The sequence below is a fragment of the Eurosta solidaginis genome, chromosome 4 (genome assembly GCF_040869045.1).
Source record: "Eurosta solidaginis isolate ZX-2024a chromosome 4, ASM4086904v1, whole genome shotgun sequence".
In the NCBI taxonomy this organism is placed as follows: Eukaryota; Metazoa; Arthropoda; class Insecta; order Diptera; family Tephritidae; genus Eurosta; species Eurosta solidaginis.
The window spans coordinates 160,238,268-160,256,268 of NC_090322.1; the positions used below are offsets into that span (position 1 = coordinate 160,238,268).

The following is an 18,001-nucleotide window of genomic DNA, read 5'->3' on the forward strand; positions in this document are numbered from 1 at the left end:
TGGAGAAGCTATATATTGCGCTGGCAACCTGGAGGGTTGCGCTACACAGCCCCTTAAATCTGGTATTTTAGTCTCCTCTTACGACAGGCATACCTACCGCGGGTATATTCTGACCCCCTAAGCCGCTGGGGAATAGCTGTTGTTGTTGTTGTAGCAATGCTCGCCCCACCTAATAGCCGCGACCGATCACAAATTGTCATCAATATCCTCTAACGGGAGTCCAAGGAAACTTGCGTTTCAACAGGGGTGGACCATAAGGAAAGGGGTGTTAGAGGCGTTGGTTCCACATTACAATTAAAGAGATGATTGGTGTCATGTGGGGACACATTGCAAGCGGGGCATACATTTTGTATGTCGGGGTTGATTCTGGATAGGTAAGAGTTTAACCTGTTACAGTATCCAGAACGAAGTTGAGCAAGAGTGACGCGCGTTTCCCTAGGGAGTATGCGTTCCTCTTCTGCGAGTTCTGGATATTTTTCTTCAAGTACTGGATTCACCGGGCAATTCCCGACATAAAGGTCCGACGCCTGTCTATGGAGTTCACCAAGGACCTGCTTGTGTTTTTTCGCTTCATACGGCTGGGTTCTCAGGTGCCGTATTTCCTCAAAATGCTTACGGAGATGACTCCTTAGGCCCCTAGGCGGTGCTGGTTCGTCAATCAGATGTCTGTTGGGATGCCCAGGTTTCTGGGTATTCAACAGAAACTGTTTGGTCAGCATCTCATTTCTCTCCCTGATGGGGAGTATTCTCGCCTCATTATGCAGATGGTGTTCTGGGGACATAAGAAGACAGCCCGTGGCGATTCTGAGAGCAGTATTTTGGCAGGCCTGTAGTTTCTTCCAGTGGGTGGTTTTTAGGCTTGGCGACCATATGGGTGACGCGTAGCACGTAATCGGCTGGCTAATTGCTTTGTATGTGGTCAAGAGCGTTTCTTTATCTTTTCCCCAGGTACTGCCAGCAAGGGATTTGAGGATTTTATTACGGCTCTGAATTCTTGGAACAATTGCGGTTGCGTGCGCACCAAAATGTAGATCCTGATCAAACGTCACACCCAAGATTTTGGGGTGTAGGACAGTCGGTAGCGTAGTGCCATCGACGTGGATGTTCAATATGGTCGACATTTGGGGCGTCCATGTTGTAAATAAGGTCGCGGAAGATTTAATCGGTGACAATGCCAGGTTTCGCGAGGCGAAAAAACTGGAGAGATCAGGGAGATAGCCGTTTATTTTATTGCATAGCTCATCGATCTCTGGGCCTGGGCCTGTGGCCATTATTGTGCAGTCATCGGCGTAGGAAACGATTGTGACTCCTTCCGGTGGTGAAGGTAGCTTATATATGTAGAAATTAAACAAAAGTGGGGATAGGACACCACCCTGTGGCACCCCTTGTTTAATTCTCCTTTGTTTTGATGCTTCGTTTCTGAATTGCACCGATGCCTGCCGACCACCCAGATAATTTGCGGTCCACCTTTTAAGACATGGGGGAAGGGTAGACCCTTCAAGGTCTTGCAGTAACGAGCCGGGCTAGCTGCAAATGTGCTTGGAAATAAGGGAGCAAAATGGCTTCAAGCGTCTTTGCCACTGGCGATAGGAGAGATATCGGACGATATGACTCACCTACGTTAGCTGGTTTCCCAGGCTTTAGTAGCGGGACCACCTTGGCCATTTTCCATTTCTCGGGTATGACAAAGGTGGAAAGAGACAGGTTGAAGACATGCGCTAAATATTTGAAACCCTCTTTCCCTAGGTTTTTAAGCATCGGCATGGCTATGCCGTCTGGGCCCACTGCTTTGGATGGTTTAGCGCGACCAATGGCGTCCTCAACCTCTCTAGCGGTGATGGTAATTGGTGACGCGCTGAGTTTGTGTTTATGTGCGTGTCTATTGGCTCTCCGTCTATCTTTGTCGACCGTAGGATGCATTATATATTGTCGGCAGAAAGCGCTCGCGCATTTTTTCGCATCCGACAGCACCTTATCGCCAAAGGCGGTGGAAACTTTGTCTTTGTGCTTAGTCGGATTTGATAGGGACTTTACGGTGGACCAAAGTTTACCTACACCGGTAGAGAGGTTACAACCTCTTCCCATTTCGCCCGCTTGTGTTCGTCCACAAGCAACCTGATGCGTTGGTTTATATCCCTTATTTGGGGGTCGCCTGGATCAAGCTGTCTTATAAGGTCGCGTTCCCCCGCTAAGCTCGCGGCCTCCGCCGGGAAGTGGGCCGGATTTCGGGAATTCTCCCGGCGGGAATGAAATGTGCCGAGGCGGATTCAATGACCTTACGGAAGGCACGCTCCCCTTGGCGGGCATCAGTCGGGATAGGGAGGGCAGCAAAGCTGCTGTCTGTTGCAGATTTATATTCTTCCCACTTTCCTTTTTTGAAGTTTATGAAAGTGCGTTTTCCGGTGACGATGAAGTCGGCGGTACGCTCGAACGAAATAAGTATGGGCAGGTGGTCGGATGCCAGTGTTACCATCGGCTGCCAGTTGACGCAGTTTACGAGTTCTGCGCTCACGATTGAGATATCTGGCGAGCTATGACAGCTTCCTACCATACGTGTGGGGGCGTCTCCGTTTATTGTGCAGAACGTCGTTTCGTCTATTTGATCCGCCAACATCTCACCCCTACTGTCCGCCCGCAAGTGCGATTGTTGCCAGTGAGTAAGGCCTCGATATTAGGGCGGTATCCACTGGGGCAACAGGTGACAGGAGGGATGTAGATGTTGATGATTTCTAGATTTGCATCGCCTGACCGGACAGATAGGCCTTGACGTTCTAAGACATTGTCCCTGCTGTCGATGCCAGGATCAAATATATAATATTGCACAGAGTGGTGTATAATAAACGCGAGGCCGCCTCCATTTCCGCTCTCGCGGTCTTTCCTGTGGACATTATAACCAGAGCAGGTCTGCAATGCAGATCTTGCTGTGAGTTTAGTCTCTTGAATCGCAGCAATGCGGATGTTGTGCCGCTTCATGAAATCGACTATCTCCGTAATCTTCCCAGTTAGTCCATTACAGTTGAACTGCAGAATTTTGAAGTGCATGAGGGGTGACGCCGCCACTCTAGGGGTAAGTGACGGGTGACTACGCCTAGGTTGTGGAAGGCCAGGACGCAATTGCTGTTGTGGCCTTGGGACTGGGCGCCCTTGGGCAAGCATTGGGGTACCCGGATGATTTGGGTTTGCGACCTGGCAACATGGCGCGATGAAGCCCGTCGAGGGGTTGCCGTCGCGGAGACCAGAACATCTAGGAAAGTGGCACCACCCAAGGCAGGAGCTGCATTGAGCGGATGTCGCAAACCTATATATTCTGTGCTGGCAGACGGTGCAAACGGAGGCAGGGACTAAGAGTCTGTTTCTCTGACCTGCACGATTGCTGCCAGAAAAGAGGGGTCAGGGGTTAGAATATACCCACGGTAGGTATGCCTGTCGTAAGAGGCGACTAAAATACCGGATTGGCCTGAAGGTTTAATGTGGCCATATAAATCGTTCCCAAGATGGTCGGGCCAGCACCTTAATGATGCTGTGTTACCGGAGCGTACCGGATCTGTAAACGGCAAAGGACCATCACATCGATCACTCACTAAACCTTCGGGGAGCAACCGTATCGCTACAACAACAACAACAACAACAGGGGGGAGAAGAAGACGGGGGCAGGGGCTGATGCTCAGCATTGCTACCAGCTCTACTACGAAGGTAGTAGTTATGAGTGGTATCAGCTGTTTGAGTTGTTGGCGCCGTGGGGCGCGAGCAGCAGCGGGTACTGGTTGAGGCTTGCTGAGCAGCGAAGCTGCTGGAAGGTAGTGGGGATACGCTTAGGCGTAGACTACGGGACGCCCTTGGGCGTGAGCAGCAAGGAGCCACAAAAGATTTATAAAAGTTACGTGGACGTCGGGTTTTGGGATCAAGCCCAGAACAACCTGTGCGATGCAACCATCCCTTGCACGAGACACACTGAACAGAGTATGACCGTCCTAAAAAGATTCTTTTCTGGCAAATGCAGCAAAACCATTTCTCAGGACCGGGGTCAGGAGACGGACCCGGATTGGGTTCGATACCTTCCCGGAGTAAGAGAATATGTAGCAGTCCTGCTGCAAGGAGCTGCTGGTAGGATGACAATTTGTGGGAGGGACGAAACAAATTAAATGGGGTCACACTGAAATGACAGTCCTTGGTCGGGAAAAATCCCGAGTCGCTCCGGTACATAGAACCGACTGCCTTGGGAATAGCTGTCGGTGTATGTAGTAAAAATTCAGTCTATTACCTTATGGAATCAACCAGAAAGCTAAATAAAGCACAGTACTGTATATTAAATAACTTATACTGATAAAGGCTAGATGCTCATAGAAACGGCACTTCCAGCTAAGTCTCATCATAATGACTACGAAGATGATCACTTTATTTCGTGGAAAAGAGATCTGTGTCAACCAATTGTGGTGGACGGATGAGATGATGATGCAGTTTGACAAATCCATTTATCGTGCAGAACACCGTGTAGTCTATTGGATCAGCGAACAACTCACCCCTATTGTCGGCTTGCAGATCAGAATTCCATATCAGGGACTGTGAGTAACAGGAGGGGTGTAGATGTTTATAATTTCTACATTCGAATCTCCTGGCCGGGCAGCTATTCCTTGATGATCCAGGGCACTGTCCGTTTGCGATAAGCTTAGTATCTTGGATAGCATGAAGTCCGTGATCATCCCAGTCTTCACTCTGGGTGTAAGAGATACTCTGGGTGACTAAGGCGCGAAATACAGGGGCCGGAACAGCAAAGTACCACAAAAGTTTTAAAGAAACGACAGGTTTCACGAATGTTGGGATATGGCCCAGAACACAGGAATTACTTTTTGCTTATAGCTCCATCTTTGAAAAATAAAAATGTTTGGCTCAAATCCCAGAGAATGATTATATGCCATATAATGATATTAACATAAGCTTTGATTTAAAAATATTTTATTTTTTCTTTACTTCCATATCACAGTCACATTAGTATCCTTGTCGATATCCTTTTCAATACTAAATGGCGATAGACCTGTTTTACAGCAAATTTCATCAAAGCTCGATAAGCCTGTATACATTTTTTGACGTCCCGAGGGCACAGATCCAGTAAACACTGGATACTTTTGAATGCAACGTATAAATTTATGCTGCAAACCAAATATCACTAATTTACGTTCATCAATATTATAATTTTGTGGACATAAACGTTGACACATTGCGCGCAGTGTAACGCCATGTGTCATTGAAGCGTAAAATTGAAAGATTTTCTGTATGGATGGATATGTTTTGTCGGGATTTAACGCAACATACTTTCGGCAGGCATGAGTCAAGGATGGATTTTTGATTAAACTCTTCAAGAGTTGTGTGCACATATAGACATTGCTATACTTTAGAATTGGCAGCAATTGTACGACGCCGTAATAGGCTAAATTTTGAATGCAAGATTTAACAAGATTCGTTTCAACATCGGCTTCCGCCGCGATGCGTGCAATATGATTGATGCCATTAATGTATGGGAAAATCTAGAGTAAAAGAGGATATATTTGCACATATCAGAAATTATATACCATAGGAATTTACCTGCTGCGTTGTCAAATCCCACTTGTCTAATGGTGTATTCTTGAAGTCCACTAACAATAGAGGCACCATGTGATCCTTTACAACAGGTGGATCGGGTTTATGGGTAACAATTTTCAAATAAATCGTTGTGTCGCCCTCTGTGATTGAGAAATACTGTGCTTAGTTTAGTTTATGATATGTTGTTGTTGTAGCAATGCTCGCCCCACCTAATAGCCGCGACCGATCACAAATTGTCATCAATATCCTCTAACGGGAGTCCAAGGAAACTTGCCGTTTCAACAGGGGTGGACCATAAGGAAAGGGGTGTTAGAGGCGTTGGTTCCACATTACAATTGAAGAGATGGTTGGTGTCATGTGGGGACACATTGCAAGCGGGGCATACATTTTGTATGTCGGGGTTGATTCTGGATAGGTAAGAGTTTAACCTGTTACAGTATCCAAAACGAAGTTGAGCAAGAGTGACACGCGTTTCCCTGGGGAGTATGCGTTCCTCTTCCGCAAGTTTTGGATAATTTTCGATAAGTACTGGATTCACCGGGCAATTCCCGGCATAAAGGTCCGACGCCTGTTTATGGAGTTCACCAAGGACCTGCTTGTGTTCTTTCACTTCATACGGCTGGGTTCTCAGGTGCCGTATTTCCTCAAAATGCTTACGGAGATGACTCCTTAAGCCCCTAGGCGGTGCTGGTTCATCAATCAGATGTCTGTTGGGATGCCCAGGTTTCTGGGTATTCATCGATCTTTGGGCCTGGGCCTGTGGCCATTATTGTGCAGTCATCGGCGTAGGAAACGATTGTGACTCCTTCCGGTGGTGAAGGTAGCTTAGATATGCAGAAATTAAACAAAAGTGGGGATAGGACACCACCCTGTTGCACCCCCTGTTTAATTCTCCTTGGTTTTGATGTTTCGTTTCTAAATTGCACCGATGCCTGCCGACCACCCAGATAATTTGCGGTCCACCTTTTAAGACATGGGGGAAGGGTAGACCCTTCCAGGTCCTGCAGTAACGAGCCATGGTTGACCGTATCAAAAGCTTTTGATAGGTCTAGCGCTACGAGTACTGTTCTATGCTGAGGGTATTGATTTAAACCGCAATTTATCTGGGTGCTAATGGCATGGCGGCGGCGCTTAGACTTAGACTACGGGACGCCCTTGGGCGTGAACAGCAAGGAGCCACAAAAGATTTATAAAAGTTACGTGGACGTCGGGTTTTGGGATCAACCCCCGAACAACCTGTCCGATGCAACCATCCCTTGCACGAGACACACTGAACAGAGTATGACCGTCCTAAAAAGATTCTTTTCCGGCAGATGCAGCAAAACCATTTCTCAGGACCGGGGTCAGGAGACGGACCCGGATTGGATTCGATGCCTTCCCGGAGTAAGAGAATATGGAGCAGTCCTGCTGCAAGGAGCTGCTGGGAGGATGACAATTTGTGGGAGGGACGAAACAAATTAGATGGGGTCACACTGAAATGACAGTCCTTGGTCGGGAAAAATCCCGAGTCGCTCCGGTACATAGAACCGACTGCCTTGGGAAGCGAGTTTATGATATAAGCGATTAGAGCTGACGATTTCTCCTCAAACACAAGCGAGAATTTCGACACTTGATAACTCAGCTTCACGCGGATTTCACGTATCTCGAAATACTCATAACGCTCGCTCGCGTCTCGATATTCAGTTTAGTCGCTGCATTCGCAGTATTATATGCCCTCTTTAATTTTTTACTTGCGGTTTTGTGAAATGCTCGGTTGTGTTATAATGCAGAGATGCTCGCGAGCTTTACGAAAATATCGAGATTCGAGAATCCAGCGAGAAGCATGTATCGGTTTCTTCGAAATATCTTCTCAAAAAATGTCGAGAGTTCTATTAGCTCTATTAGCGACAAACGAATAACTTACCCACTATCGTCGTGACTTTTTTCTCATTTAGATCCTTTATTACATTCTCGAAAATCGTCTGTAGTTTTAGTTTGTGATCGCCTTCTTTGGACAAAAGGCATGATTCCTCTTCCATCATTATCTACAGTAAAATAAAGATCAAATTTGTGAGTTTTATACATAAATTGTTTCCAAAGTAAAATTTGAGCAAACAAGTGGAAAAGGTTTGGTTGTTTAATCGGGCACAGTTCCATAAAATAGTCTTGAGAGCTCTCTTCGTCGTACCTCTCTATCGCTCTACATCCATCTCTCTCCCATTATTCTGGAAAACATACGAGGTACTGAAGCAGGAAAGGATTTCGATAGACACAGGCCAACCTACACCCACAACAAATAATTAAAAATAAAAGGGTTGGAAAACTGATCTCAAACTTGTTTATAAAATTTTGATATTACTTTGCCCGGGGCGTGAAACCTGGATTTTCGGTGTGGATGGCGGAGCACGCTACAATCACACCACGGCGGCCGCGGGGTCGTCAGACACTGATCTGACCAATATTTGTTGGTATATATTCGTTTTATAGAAAGATTCAATACGATTTAAAAAAGAATTAAATATACTACATATTTAGCACGCTGGAAAAATTGTCTAACCACTTTTGGCAGAACACTCTTAAAACAAACTCTCTTAACTTCAATTACGTAAATAATCAGAACTCACCAAGTACTCTGACAGCTTTTTGACAACCGGTTCATATTGTACCGATCGCGCCCAAGAGTCGCATACGAAGCACAAATTAAATAGGAAAGCATTTCGTGCATATTTTTGCTGATTTTCAATTCCAACAGGATACCCCACAATTTTTACGTCCATCGCATTTACAGTGAGAATACATCTTTGTAAATGTGGCTTTGGTATAATATATACATTGATGGCATCAAATACCTCCTTGCTAATATAATCAGCGGGTACCTGAAAGTGAAAACCATACGCAAGTCAAAACAGGCGGCGTTAATATCGTTATTATTATTGTGTCATCGATGTTGATGGACCTTTGCTGGATATGCATCCGGTATCAAGCAACATTAAGGTACAAGCCCTTATCGAAAGATATAGTCCAACAACGGTTTTGGAATCAAAATTATATTTCTGCATTGGTTGTTGCGTGTGTACAAAAAAATCAGCAAGCTTAGAACATCTACATGAAAACGCGTATATTGACACCTTTTCTGACGTTTTTGGATGTTGGCCAAGAAGCTTTTGCCCTTGCGATACTCACTTGGCAACTGATTTTGCAACCAGCCGTTGCATGAAATTCACTGAGGAATATACACCGGATCAATCCTTCACGACCACAACCTTCGTAATAATCGTTATAATCACTAACTTGCATTTTTAGAAACACAATTTACTATTTTTTCTTAATTTTCCGGTATTTGTTTTTTCCCTTATTATTGTTTATCTTATCGGTAAAGTTTGACAATACAGAACAGCTGATGTGAAAGTGCTGCCAAGTGTCAAGGGCAGTGTTGCTCATAGTGTTCTTACCATTTAAAAAAAAACCGTAGGATGTATCGAAAAGCTTATTTTATTCAAGAGATTGCATCAATTAATTGCGTCTACTATGGTCGAATACTTTTCAAAAAATTTTTGCCTTGAGTATGTAATCAGTTTCAGCTTATACACTAGAACAGGGGTCGAATGCTAATAAAGCACCGAAATTCTCTGAAAAAGTGATCTTGGTAATGTACCGATAGACACCCCCATAGGTTTTGCTGATTGTTATCGATGTTGATCGTCCTTTGCCAGATATAGACCCGCTACGTTTCGGTATCAAGCACCATTAAGGTCCTAGTTCGACCATGTCTAGAACGATTGAATTGGACCACAAAGAACCGGCAGATCCTCGTCTGCTAAAATTGTGTTGGAAGTATCAAAAGACAAGGTTTGGGCTCAGTATCAAATATCGAAGGATGGAAATCAAAAATCTTTCTTGATGGGGACAAGAGGAGCGCGACAATAAGCGACCAATAAAACTTTTACTTATACTGCGGCTACGTGGCGGCTGATTGCGCAGCAGATTCGATTGTGATAGCTACTGCATGTTAAACTACAACTCCGCCATCTATTACATAATCTTGTCTAGTGCTGTGACATTGTCATAACTATAATTTTACTTAACCGTATCTCTTGGCTTCGGTTGTTGTTGCTTTGACCAAAAAAATGTGAGAATTTCACAGTAAAGACGAAAATGCAAAAAATTAATAACAAATCGCACTTTTTACAGAGTCAAAACATATCCGTAGTAAAAAAATATACAAAAGGTTAACGGCGAATAATCGTAGTCAAAATAAAACTTTAAAATTTAGCTACAACTAAATTTAAAACCTATTTTATTTTGACTATAACTATGCGCCAATCTATTTATCAAAGCTATAATTTACAAGTTATAGATGTGGTGAAAACGCAAAAACCAATTGATTTGCTATGGTACGGTTATAGCAAGCGCATTATTATATGGTACCATTGACCAATTACCGTGAGTTTCATAAGGTTGGTTGGATAAGCTGTTTTATATGGATATGGAAATGGAAAGCTTGCCACGAGCTTAAACATCACTAGATGACGAAATTTATGTACGTGTACGAACAAATAACAGGTGAAATATTGACAATTACCAAGCCAAAGAAATACGTGGATAGGCTATAATTTTTATATTATATTTCATTTTTCTTATTTTCGCTTTGTTTTTGGTTGCATAGCTTCTTCATTATCTTCTGACGATACTGACCTTCGTTTTCATTACAATATAAATGGAAACTTTCTTTCGATCTGTTAAAAAAAAACAATTTCGGCGGGTTTGAGACAAGGCGTAGGATTCACTATAACGCTTTGTTCTCTTGAAAGTATAGAAAGAGGCAAAGCTTTTCGTTGCTATCTTATGGCGCTGTCAAAGCATTTATATACAGAGCGTTTAGCAAAATCCACTTGACTGCAGAGTAAAGGGCGAATTAATGGTGACATATAACCATAAAGCCATAACCAGATAAAACAGCTGATCACACCTTCCTTACGGAAAGCAATGTAATCGAGTTAGCGTTATGGTATGGCACCATTAATCGATTACATTGCCATAAGGCAAGTTCGATCAGCTGTTTTATATGGTTATGGCTTTATGGTTATAAGTTACCATTAATTCTCCTTAAACCACAACGACTTACTCTCCGTGTTCCAATGGGCAGTGACCCAGATACCGATAGAGATTTAACATACAAATACAAGGACAACGTGACCCATATCCCTTCAAAAAACGCGAGTACTCCATAAATAATGTAATGAATACTCCTTTGGGAGTATAGGAGTGTTCCAAAACTAATCTGTATTCATACAAAAAATGTGCTCCAGTTAACATTGAGATGTCCTAGGAGAGGAGTAGGTGATCCCACTCTCGCTTTGTTTGTGAGTATTCCATAGAGTACATACGTGAGACTACTTTCCAAAGTACTTTCACTGTAGTACTCCACGGAGCACCCACAGAGGATCATATGCCAAAGTACTAAAGAGGAATTATGTCGGAAAAAATTATCGGAGTGAATTTAATTTAAAATGAAAGTAATGAAGAGGGGTAATACAACTTTTATATTTTTCACTACGAATATTCTTATGTTATTCAGCATTTGCGTGAATAAAGAAACTAATATTTCTCTATACTATAGTATGTATACATAAAACCAGTGCAGTTGCCATAGTAAAATTGTATTATCAGTTATTTGTATGCAATATTTTACTTTTGGCAACTCTGTTCGATCGTCATCGTGTCGTGATCACGGTCGTTAAAAAACGAGCAATGATCGGCTGATGGTGGTCCGCAAACGCATTGCAAAGGAGTATTGTTAGAGTACTCCAACATGAAGAAAATGGAACACGTAATCCAACAATTTTTGCAGGGATGGCGGAATTCGCTGTTGCATTTCAATTCTTAGTTCTTATCGCTATCTGGATCACTGTTCATTGTTTCCGTTGAAAAAACGCAGTGGTGATTCCCTAAGTTTCACTCACTTGGATATAGCCACCTAATAAGACAACTTGTAATAATGTGCTGGACAAAAAGAACAGTATAAAATAATTTCCAATTTAAAAAAATATCGCCATAGAGGTTCGAACTTTATACAGTTTCCTTATTACCTAATTTGTCAAAGCGAATCAAGGTGGTAAAAGCATTTATTTGAAGAAAGCGGCGAGGCATTTCATTAGCTGTGTTTTTTTTTTTACATCTATACACGTTTACGCTTAAACTTTATATGGACTACTAAGCGTTAAATTTTATCCACTCTTCTGAAATTGCTGCGCAGAAAATTAGTACTCCTAAATTTCAATACGCATTATACTCAGATGCAATTGAAATACGTGTCTATGTTTCACCTCTACACTAATTCTATGTATTATCTCTATGAATGGTATATGTCCACTATTCACCGCTACCGATTCAGCTATAGGTTATACACTGATATACAACAGAAGTTTGTATCTCCGTTTTTCGGTACAACATGTTCTGTAGCTAGTTGCCGCTAGGTGGGTCTCCTAAGCATTATCTAAGTGAGGATAAGCGCTTTTTTACGCGCAAACGTAGACGTATTTACGTGCAAAAAAACACGGCTCTTGTTGTCTCATAGTGATGTCAAAGCGAAGCGACGCGACCTAATCGTTTATGTAAATCCTCGTTAAGATTTTTATCAATACTATTTTTTGTTATTATGAAAACTGCTTCAGCAACCCATAGAAACAGAGGTGCATTCAGCTTAAATTTGGTCTAGAGTGCTGCCATCAGCCATTAAAAAAATTAAAATAAATAGCCCAAACAAAAACCACCAGAAGAGAGCGATATGTGCGCATTCGTGCTAAAAAAGTACTCAAACAAAAGCGAAGAGCTGCCCTGTGCCAACATTCATTAAATAGAGCGTATTACAAACGGTCGCTTGAACGCGGTAATGAATGATTTGTGTACAACGACTGTGATCGAATGAACGGAAGTGAAAAGCGCGCGCACACAAACACTTCAACGAAAGAAAATACGAAGTAATAAACAATAACAATAAAGAAATACATTTATCAAGAAAAATGATTTACAACTGTATCTATATTTGTATAAGTTATAAGGATAACGCAAAAACAATGAAACTTGATTGGAAAAATGATCTATGTATGTAGGCGTGTGTGGAAAAAGAAATTAATATAGAAAAGTAGATAGTTACTAAACAAGTGAGAAAATATACACATGTGGCATATACACGAATTAATTAAAAATAAAAGTGAAAAATTATTTGAACTCTACGGCATTAACGATTTCTTGCATAGACGGCGGCCCGAGGGGTGCAAAATAAAACCGCAATTTTGATTGTACTTTAAGTACATGTGTTTGTGTGTCTACATATCAAATGCTTTTGCCTGTCAGCTTTAGACAGCAAAAACCGATTTTACAAGAACAACAAAACAAAGCCACTGACGTTGGCAAGTGGCATAAAGCCTTCAGATACAACAACAACAACATACAATAATTGACGACCTTACAAAGAGAACCATTGCATATTTGTCCCTGGTCTAACTATACACACATTTAAGTATGTACGAAATCATGGGCGTATAGAATAATATCCCTTCCGGGGTGCATTCATTTCACAAGCAAAGGTAACTTTTGATTTATAGGAGGCTAGCTCAAAAACTGGCGGAGTGCGTTGACGCTGTTATGCATAGAGAAGTGAATAATGAACACATCTTCTTCGCTAGATTTTCCAGGCAACGACAAAGTTAGCAGTCGATTTTCAGATTTTCAGAGGTTGTCCTTACGACGAGATATACATACGTAGACAAAAAGGGGCAATATTGGGGGTTGAGTTTAATATGTCGTGGGCAGTATTAAGGCATCATAATAAGTTTGGTGAACTATTTTAAATATAGGCAAAATTGAGATGGTATGTTATTGCAAGTTGTTTTATGCCAACAGCTCCTTGGTTCAAGTCCCTGGAAAATGAAAATTAATTCTGAAGTGAGGCACTCCTCGTGTTCGGATAACAACTTGGTTCTGCCATTTTTTAGGACAAGTTAAGAAGGAACATGCGAAATTTATTTTTATAAAAAAATTCAAAATCTATTTTTATAACATTCACCCACACACCACCAATTTTCGAGCGGGACGAAAACTTATACAGGGGCTTCAATATTGTAGACAAAGAGATTGATCTGCTCAGCAAGACATGTGATGACATTCTTTACTTGTCCCTGGCCATTGTAATAGGCTTATCATATATCCAACTTTTGTATATCATGTATGTGGAGAAGATACACACTATACTTACAACATATCTTTCTAGTGACCTCATTTAAGTCGGTTAATATCTTCTTCACTCTGGTCCGGCAGAAAGTGCTATTCCATAAAAATATAAAAACTAAGGCCGTAGGGCGCAAAACGAAATGAAAATAACAAGTATCAGTGCCAATTCTGCCTACTACGACGGAACTACCCTCTTGGAGCAACACGCTTCGATCCAGCACTGAAAGTAGTAAGCTTAAATAGCCATTTTATCAGAGACAAGTGTAATAGCTATCATGCAGCTGCCACTTAGAAATTACTTGCAATGTGAGCGACCATGCTAATGCTTTTAAGAACTCATCCATTTTACCAAAAAGAAGAAAAATGGATAATTCATTTCAGTTTTACAACAATGAACGCATTTGAAATCACTTGGAGTTCAATCGATTTTTGACGTTCTACGACTCTTTTTAAGTGAATTTGGAGTCATAATGGACCTTTTTTTGATCGAAGTCTTTTTATAGTAATTTTCCGAAGCTTAATCCAGTTAAGAATAAAATATAATTCTGGTTGCAACTTTTAGTTATGGAATATTCTAAAAAACCCGAAAGCTATAAATTAGGCATAATTCGTCTAGAAAGTGTGCGGGATCACAGTCATATCAGTCACATTTTTTGTCTCACCTTTGTTAATTTTAAAATAAACAATTTATTTATAACTCCACAATACTTAACCTCTAACTTAATGCTGTTGATAAACGTGCCGCACAACGAGAGCGTCTATAGAACTTAGTTGTCACAATAAAACGGACCGCAAAATGCTCTAAAATATTCTAGTAAATGAGCATTGTTCTTCGTCCGCTTTAAATCTTTAATATCCTCTCACAAGACTCCGAGATCTTTAAAAACCATATTATTTGATTTTTGCGAAAGACGCTCCAAGTAAGCTTTGTTTGCATCTTTATTTCGGGGAGCTCAAGCCTGGGTTAGCCCAGTCAATTGTCTACATTTGTGGAGTTATTCGGAGGTTATTCAAAACATACAAACATTCAATTTTTGATTGTTTACCCTTAATACCAACTGAAGCCCTATCTTGAATCGGCTACCTACGCCCCTGAACGTTTTCACGAGTTTATTGCATGCTTGCGTGTGTGTGAGTGCATCTGATATTCGCAATTGACATTTGATGTCCTGGCGAATTCTTCTTGTTTTGTTTTGTTGTCGTCCATTTCGCTTTATGCTTATGCCACCGTTTTTTTCATATGCTTCAATTGTAGCTGTAGTTGTTGTTGTTGGAAAACAGGTGTAAGATACTCGTATGTATTCGTTGTTGATATTGTTGTATGTAGTTATGTGGTTGAACAATTTTCAGTATCCAAGGGATACAAAATTTTTGTTATCGCACACACACAGAAGCCGAAGTAAAGGGGAGGTGACTTTTTGTTGAGATTTTCTTCGTGAACTCTAAAAGGCAAGAATTAAGTATAAATAACTGAGGGTAAAAATCAATGAGGCAGAAAAATCAAATAAAAATAAAAATCTACAAGAAAAAACGGTGTTTCCCCACTAATTCATGCAGGTTTTACAATGTAGTATACTTTAAGGCGTCTGAACTCACGAAAAGGTGGTGTCTGTTGTGAAAGATAAAGAAAGTGAAAAGATCACGTGCCAAATTAAAGAAATGTCAATAAAATTGCATGTTAAGTGTTGGAAGAAAAATTGCGAAAAAATAAACGAAAATTTTGTTTCACTCAAGTTGAAATTAAGTGTGACAAAAAGTTTGAATAGCTGGATGTATCTAGGTAAAAAGTGAAATTTATCATACAATTTCTAAACGTCCAGCAGCGAAAGGCATCAGAATATCTACCAAACTCATCTACACAGCTGTGTGCTTTTCTTCAAAGAGGTAGCATACCTACAGGTACATAGATACATGGAAATTTGAGTGCCAAGCCCAAAAATTTGGAGAGCATTGTAAGTACAATCATCATTAAAAAAGATAATATAGTAGCAACATATCCCAGCTCATATACTTAAAACGTAATGTGTAGTAATGGAAATGTGGAAAAATTAATTCAAAACGTTTTTGTATCCGGAACGTCGGTTCATTTGGCTTTACCCTGGTTTCTTTGTTCAAGTGGTGTTGGGGATATTGATATGACAAAGAAAATCAAATTGTTAACCACTACACACTATAAATTAAAATGAGAAAATTTGCACATTCAAGCCCCTGATAGCAGGGTGACAATATAGTAAAAAATATGGGATATGTCCTCTGCAGCATCTTCAGTAAATTTGAAATTACACAAGTTGGAAAACCTTCTGATTGCTATTATCCTTTGAGCTGTTCAGGCAGCTCACTCTTCAGGTTGCTCGCGTTCCAACAGATTCGATTTAGCAGGTATTCCATCGGCACCCTAGAATCAACGCGTTACGGTTTAAGTGAATTGCTATACAATAGTCTAATTTTTCCTGCTGGGCTTAAAGCTCTCAACATAAAAATACATTTCAATAAAAATTCCAATAAAGCTCGGAAATGAGACTATCTTTTTTATGGCGACCGTTGGAAAATTTTAGAAGTCTATGATTAGTAGACATGCTCGGCTGGTTGATGTCATCGTGAAAGCAGAAAAGACTATCGCCGATAGATGGAAACGACGCATTGTATATCGCAAATCTAGATCCGAAAAGGAGCTAACTCAAAAATCTGAAATTTTGAAGTTACGAGTACCACCACGCTTCCCAATTAAATACCTACCGAACTGTTAATATCTCAATTTGTTAATATATCATCTAAACAGCGAGAAAAGGGTTTGTAAAAAATAGAAATTGCACTGGCGCATATGGGGAAGCCGCTTAGTTTATATCGTTTTCTGAACATAGCGTTTTTTTGAGTTGATCACTGTTTGCGATATAAAGATATTTATGAGGACTTCAGGGCCTCCAAGGCAGGCTATTAGACTCTATAAACGGAAAGTTCAGCCTTTACGACGAAAAATCACCTGATGGATTAAATTTGATGACAAATCCGGTTTCTGCAGCATGTTCATATACAGCACCCAGTATATATATAGTTAGAACGATTCCACAAAATACATGGCCGTTAGAGATGACGACCGGTAGGTGTTTCTTAAGTGCCAAGAGTCCCGAAATTATTGGACTTTATTCCCGGGATTGTACAAAATAGCATTTGTGTGTCCATTTAAGTAATTTCCAACTTAGTTCACAAATGTCTCCCTTTTAAGATCAAGACACGCAATGAACTAAGCACAAAAAAATATAAAAGCCGGTCAGATTTTCCAAATTGGTACAGGGTTTCGAGATATTTGTGTAATTGCGACAAACGCCTGTTTCTGCTATATCTCAGGACGACAAAAATCCAAATAAATTTTGTAACTAGGGACACGGCTATACTTTCTTGAACGTTTCGACGTGGTTAACCCGAACCTGAGTCAAAACAGTGCTGGCATTTAAAATTTTTGAGATATTTCGAGCTTTTAGAAAAAGTTTTATTTCTTGTGGGGAATCGCCGAATCGTATTGCAGTTTCGGCAAAAACCCATAAAGAAATCAAAATAGGCAAAATTTCCGGGATCAGTTCCCGCAAATTACGGAAGAAAAAAGTCGAGAAAATCGCCATCCGTAATGGCTGTTAATCTATCGACAATGACGCAACCATGTTGACGATATTGCGATATAGGGACGGTATACTTCTGCTAAAAAGCACAATGTATACGGGACCCCTTTAAGATCTTATGCGATGGGAAGGGTTTGCGAACACTACCATGATTTAAGGAGAGCAGCGACAAGTCAAGAAACAGGGAGAGGCTTTGCGTCAGTGCAAAGATCTTGCGCGTAATAGCGGCCGAAATTGTATCTAAAAATTTGGCGTAAGACGGGACAAGTTTCCCCAACAAAATAAACATATTGAGCAAATGTAGCGTAAAAATATCTGCTCAGTAATTTGGCGTAAAACTTCAACCGATGAGTGGATCGCAACTACTCAACGGCGCGTTCAAAAAGTTATCAGTCAACGACAGATCAACAGTTATGTTTAATGAAAACGCGCATTGCGAACGAACATACAATTTACATTGTTTTTGTGTGCTTTATGTATATTTAAGTATTACTTTTTCCTGATATTGCTAATTTAGACTGGCGCGAGTATTTGTTTGCGCTAACTTTAATTACACTTCCTATTTCCGCTTTTTGGATATGTTTCGTGCTGTTAACGGT

General features: G+C 41.0%; 2 protein-coding genes across 15 annotated transcripts in view; one reads left to right on the forward strand and one right to left on the reverse strand.

The window, feature by feature from the left end:
• Positions 1–4,930: 4,930 nt before the first annotated feature.
• Positions 4,931–8,934, reverse strand: Nprl2 (Nitrogen permease regulator-like 2). 2 transcript variants are annotated; one of them, XM_067783564.1, is made up of 5 exons: positions 8,848–8,923; positions 8,181–8,432; positions 7,481–7,601; positions 5,581–5,717; positions 4,931–5,522 (listed from the first exon to the last, which is right to left on the reverse strand). In XM_067783564.1, exons 1-5 carry the CDS (start codon positions 8,851–8,853, stop codon positions 4,965–4,967), a joined length of 1,074 nt encoding a protein of 357 aa, XP_067639665.1. In that variant the 5' UTR covers positions 8,854–8,923; the 3' UTR covers positions 4,931–4,964. The 2 variants fall into 2 exon arrangements, with proteins under 2 accessions (XP_067639665.1, XP_067639664.1); XM_067783563.1 differs by having other exon boundaries at positions 4,935–5,522; positions 8,740–8,934.
• A 3,468-nt stretch (positions 8,935–12,402) lies between these two features.
• Positions 12,403–18,001, forward strand: part of LOC137250553 (uncharacterized) — a 136,779-nt gene continuing 131,180 nt past the window's right edge. For 3 of the 13 annotated variants that reach the window (XM_067783571.1, XM_067783577.1, XM_067783578.1), the window contains exon 1: positions 15,116–15,740. The gene's annotated coding sequence lies outside the window, so the exon portion shown is untranslated. Of the gene's footprint in view, positions 13,146–15,115; positions 15,741–18,001 lie in introns of those variants that run through there. The other 10 variants (XM_067783574.1, XM_067783565.1, XM_067783566.1 and 7 more) reach the window with 10 other exon arrangements.

Coding starts and splice junctions, on each gene's coding strand:
- Nprl2 (XM_067783563.1), bottom strand. CDS start 8,853: ATGCAAGTTAGTGATTATAACGATTATTACGAAGGTTGTGGTCGTGAA. Junction 5,718..7,480: donor AAAAGTCACGACGATAGTGG/GTAAGTTATTCG, acceptor TCTCAATCACAG/AGGGCGACACAACGATTTAT. Junction 5,523..5,580: donor GGGATTTGACAACGCAGCAG/GTAAATTCCTAT, acceptor CTTTTACTCTAG/ATTTTCCCATACATTAATGG.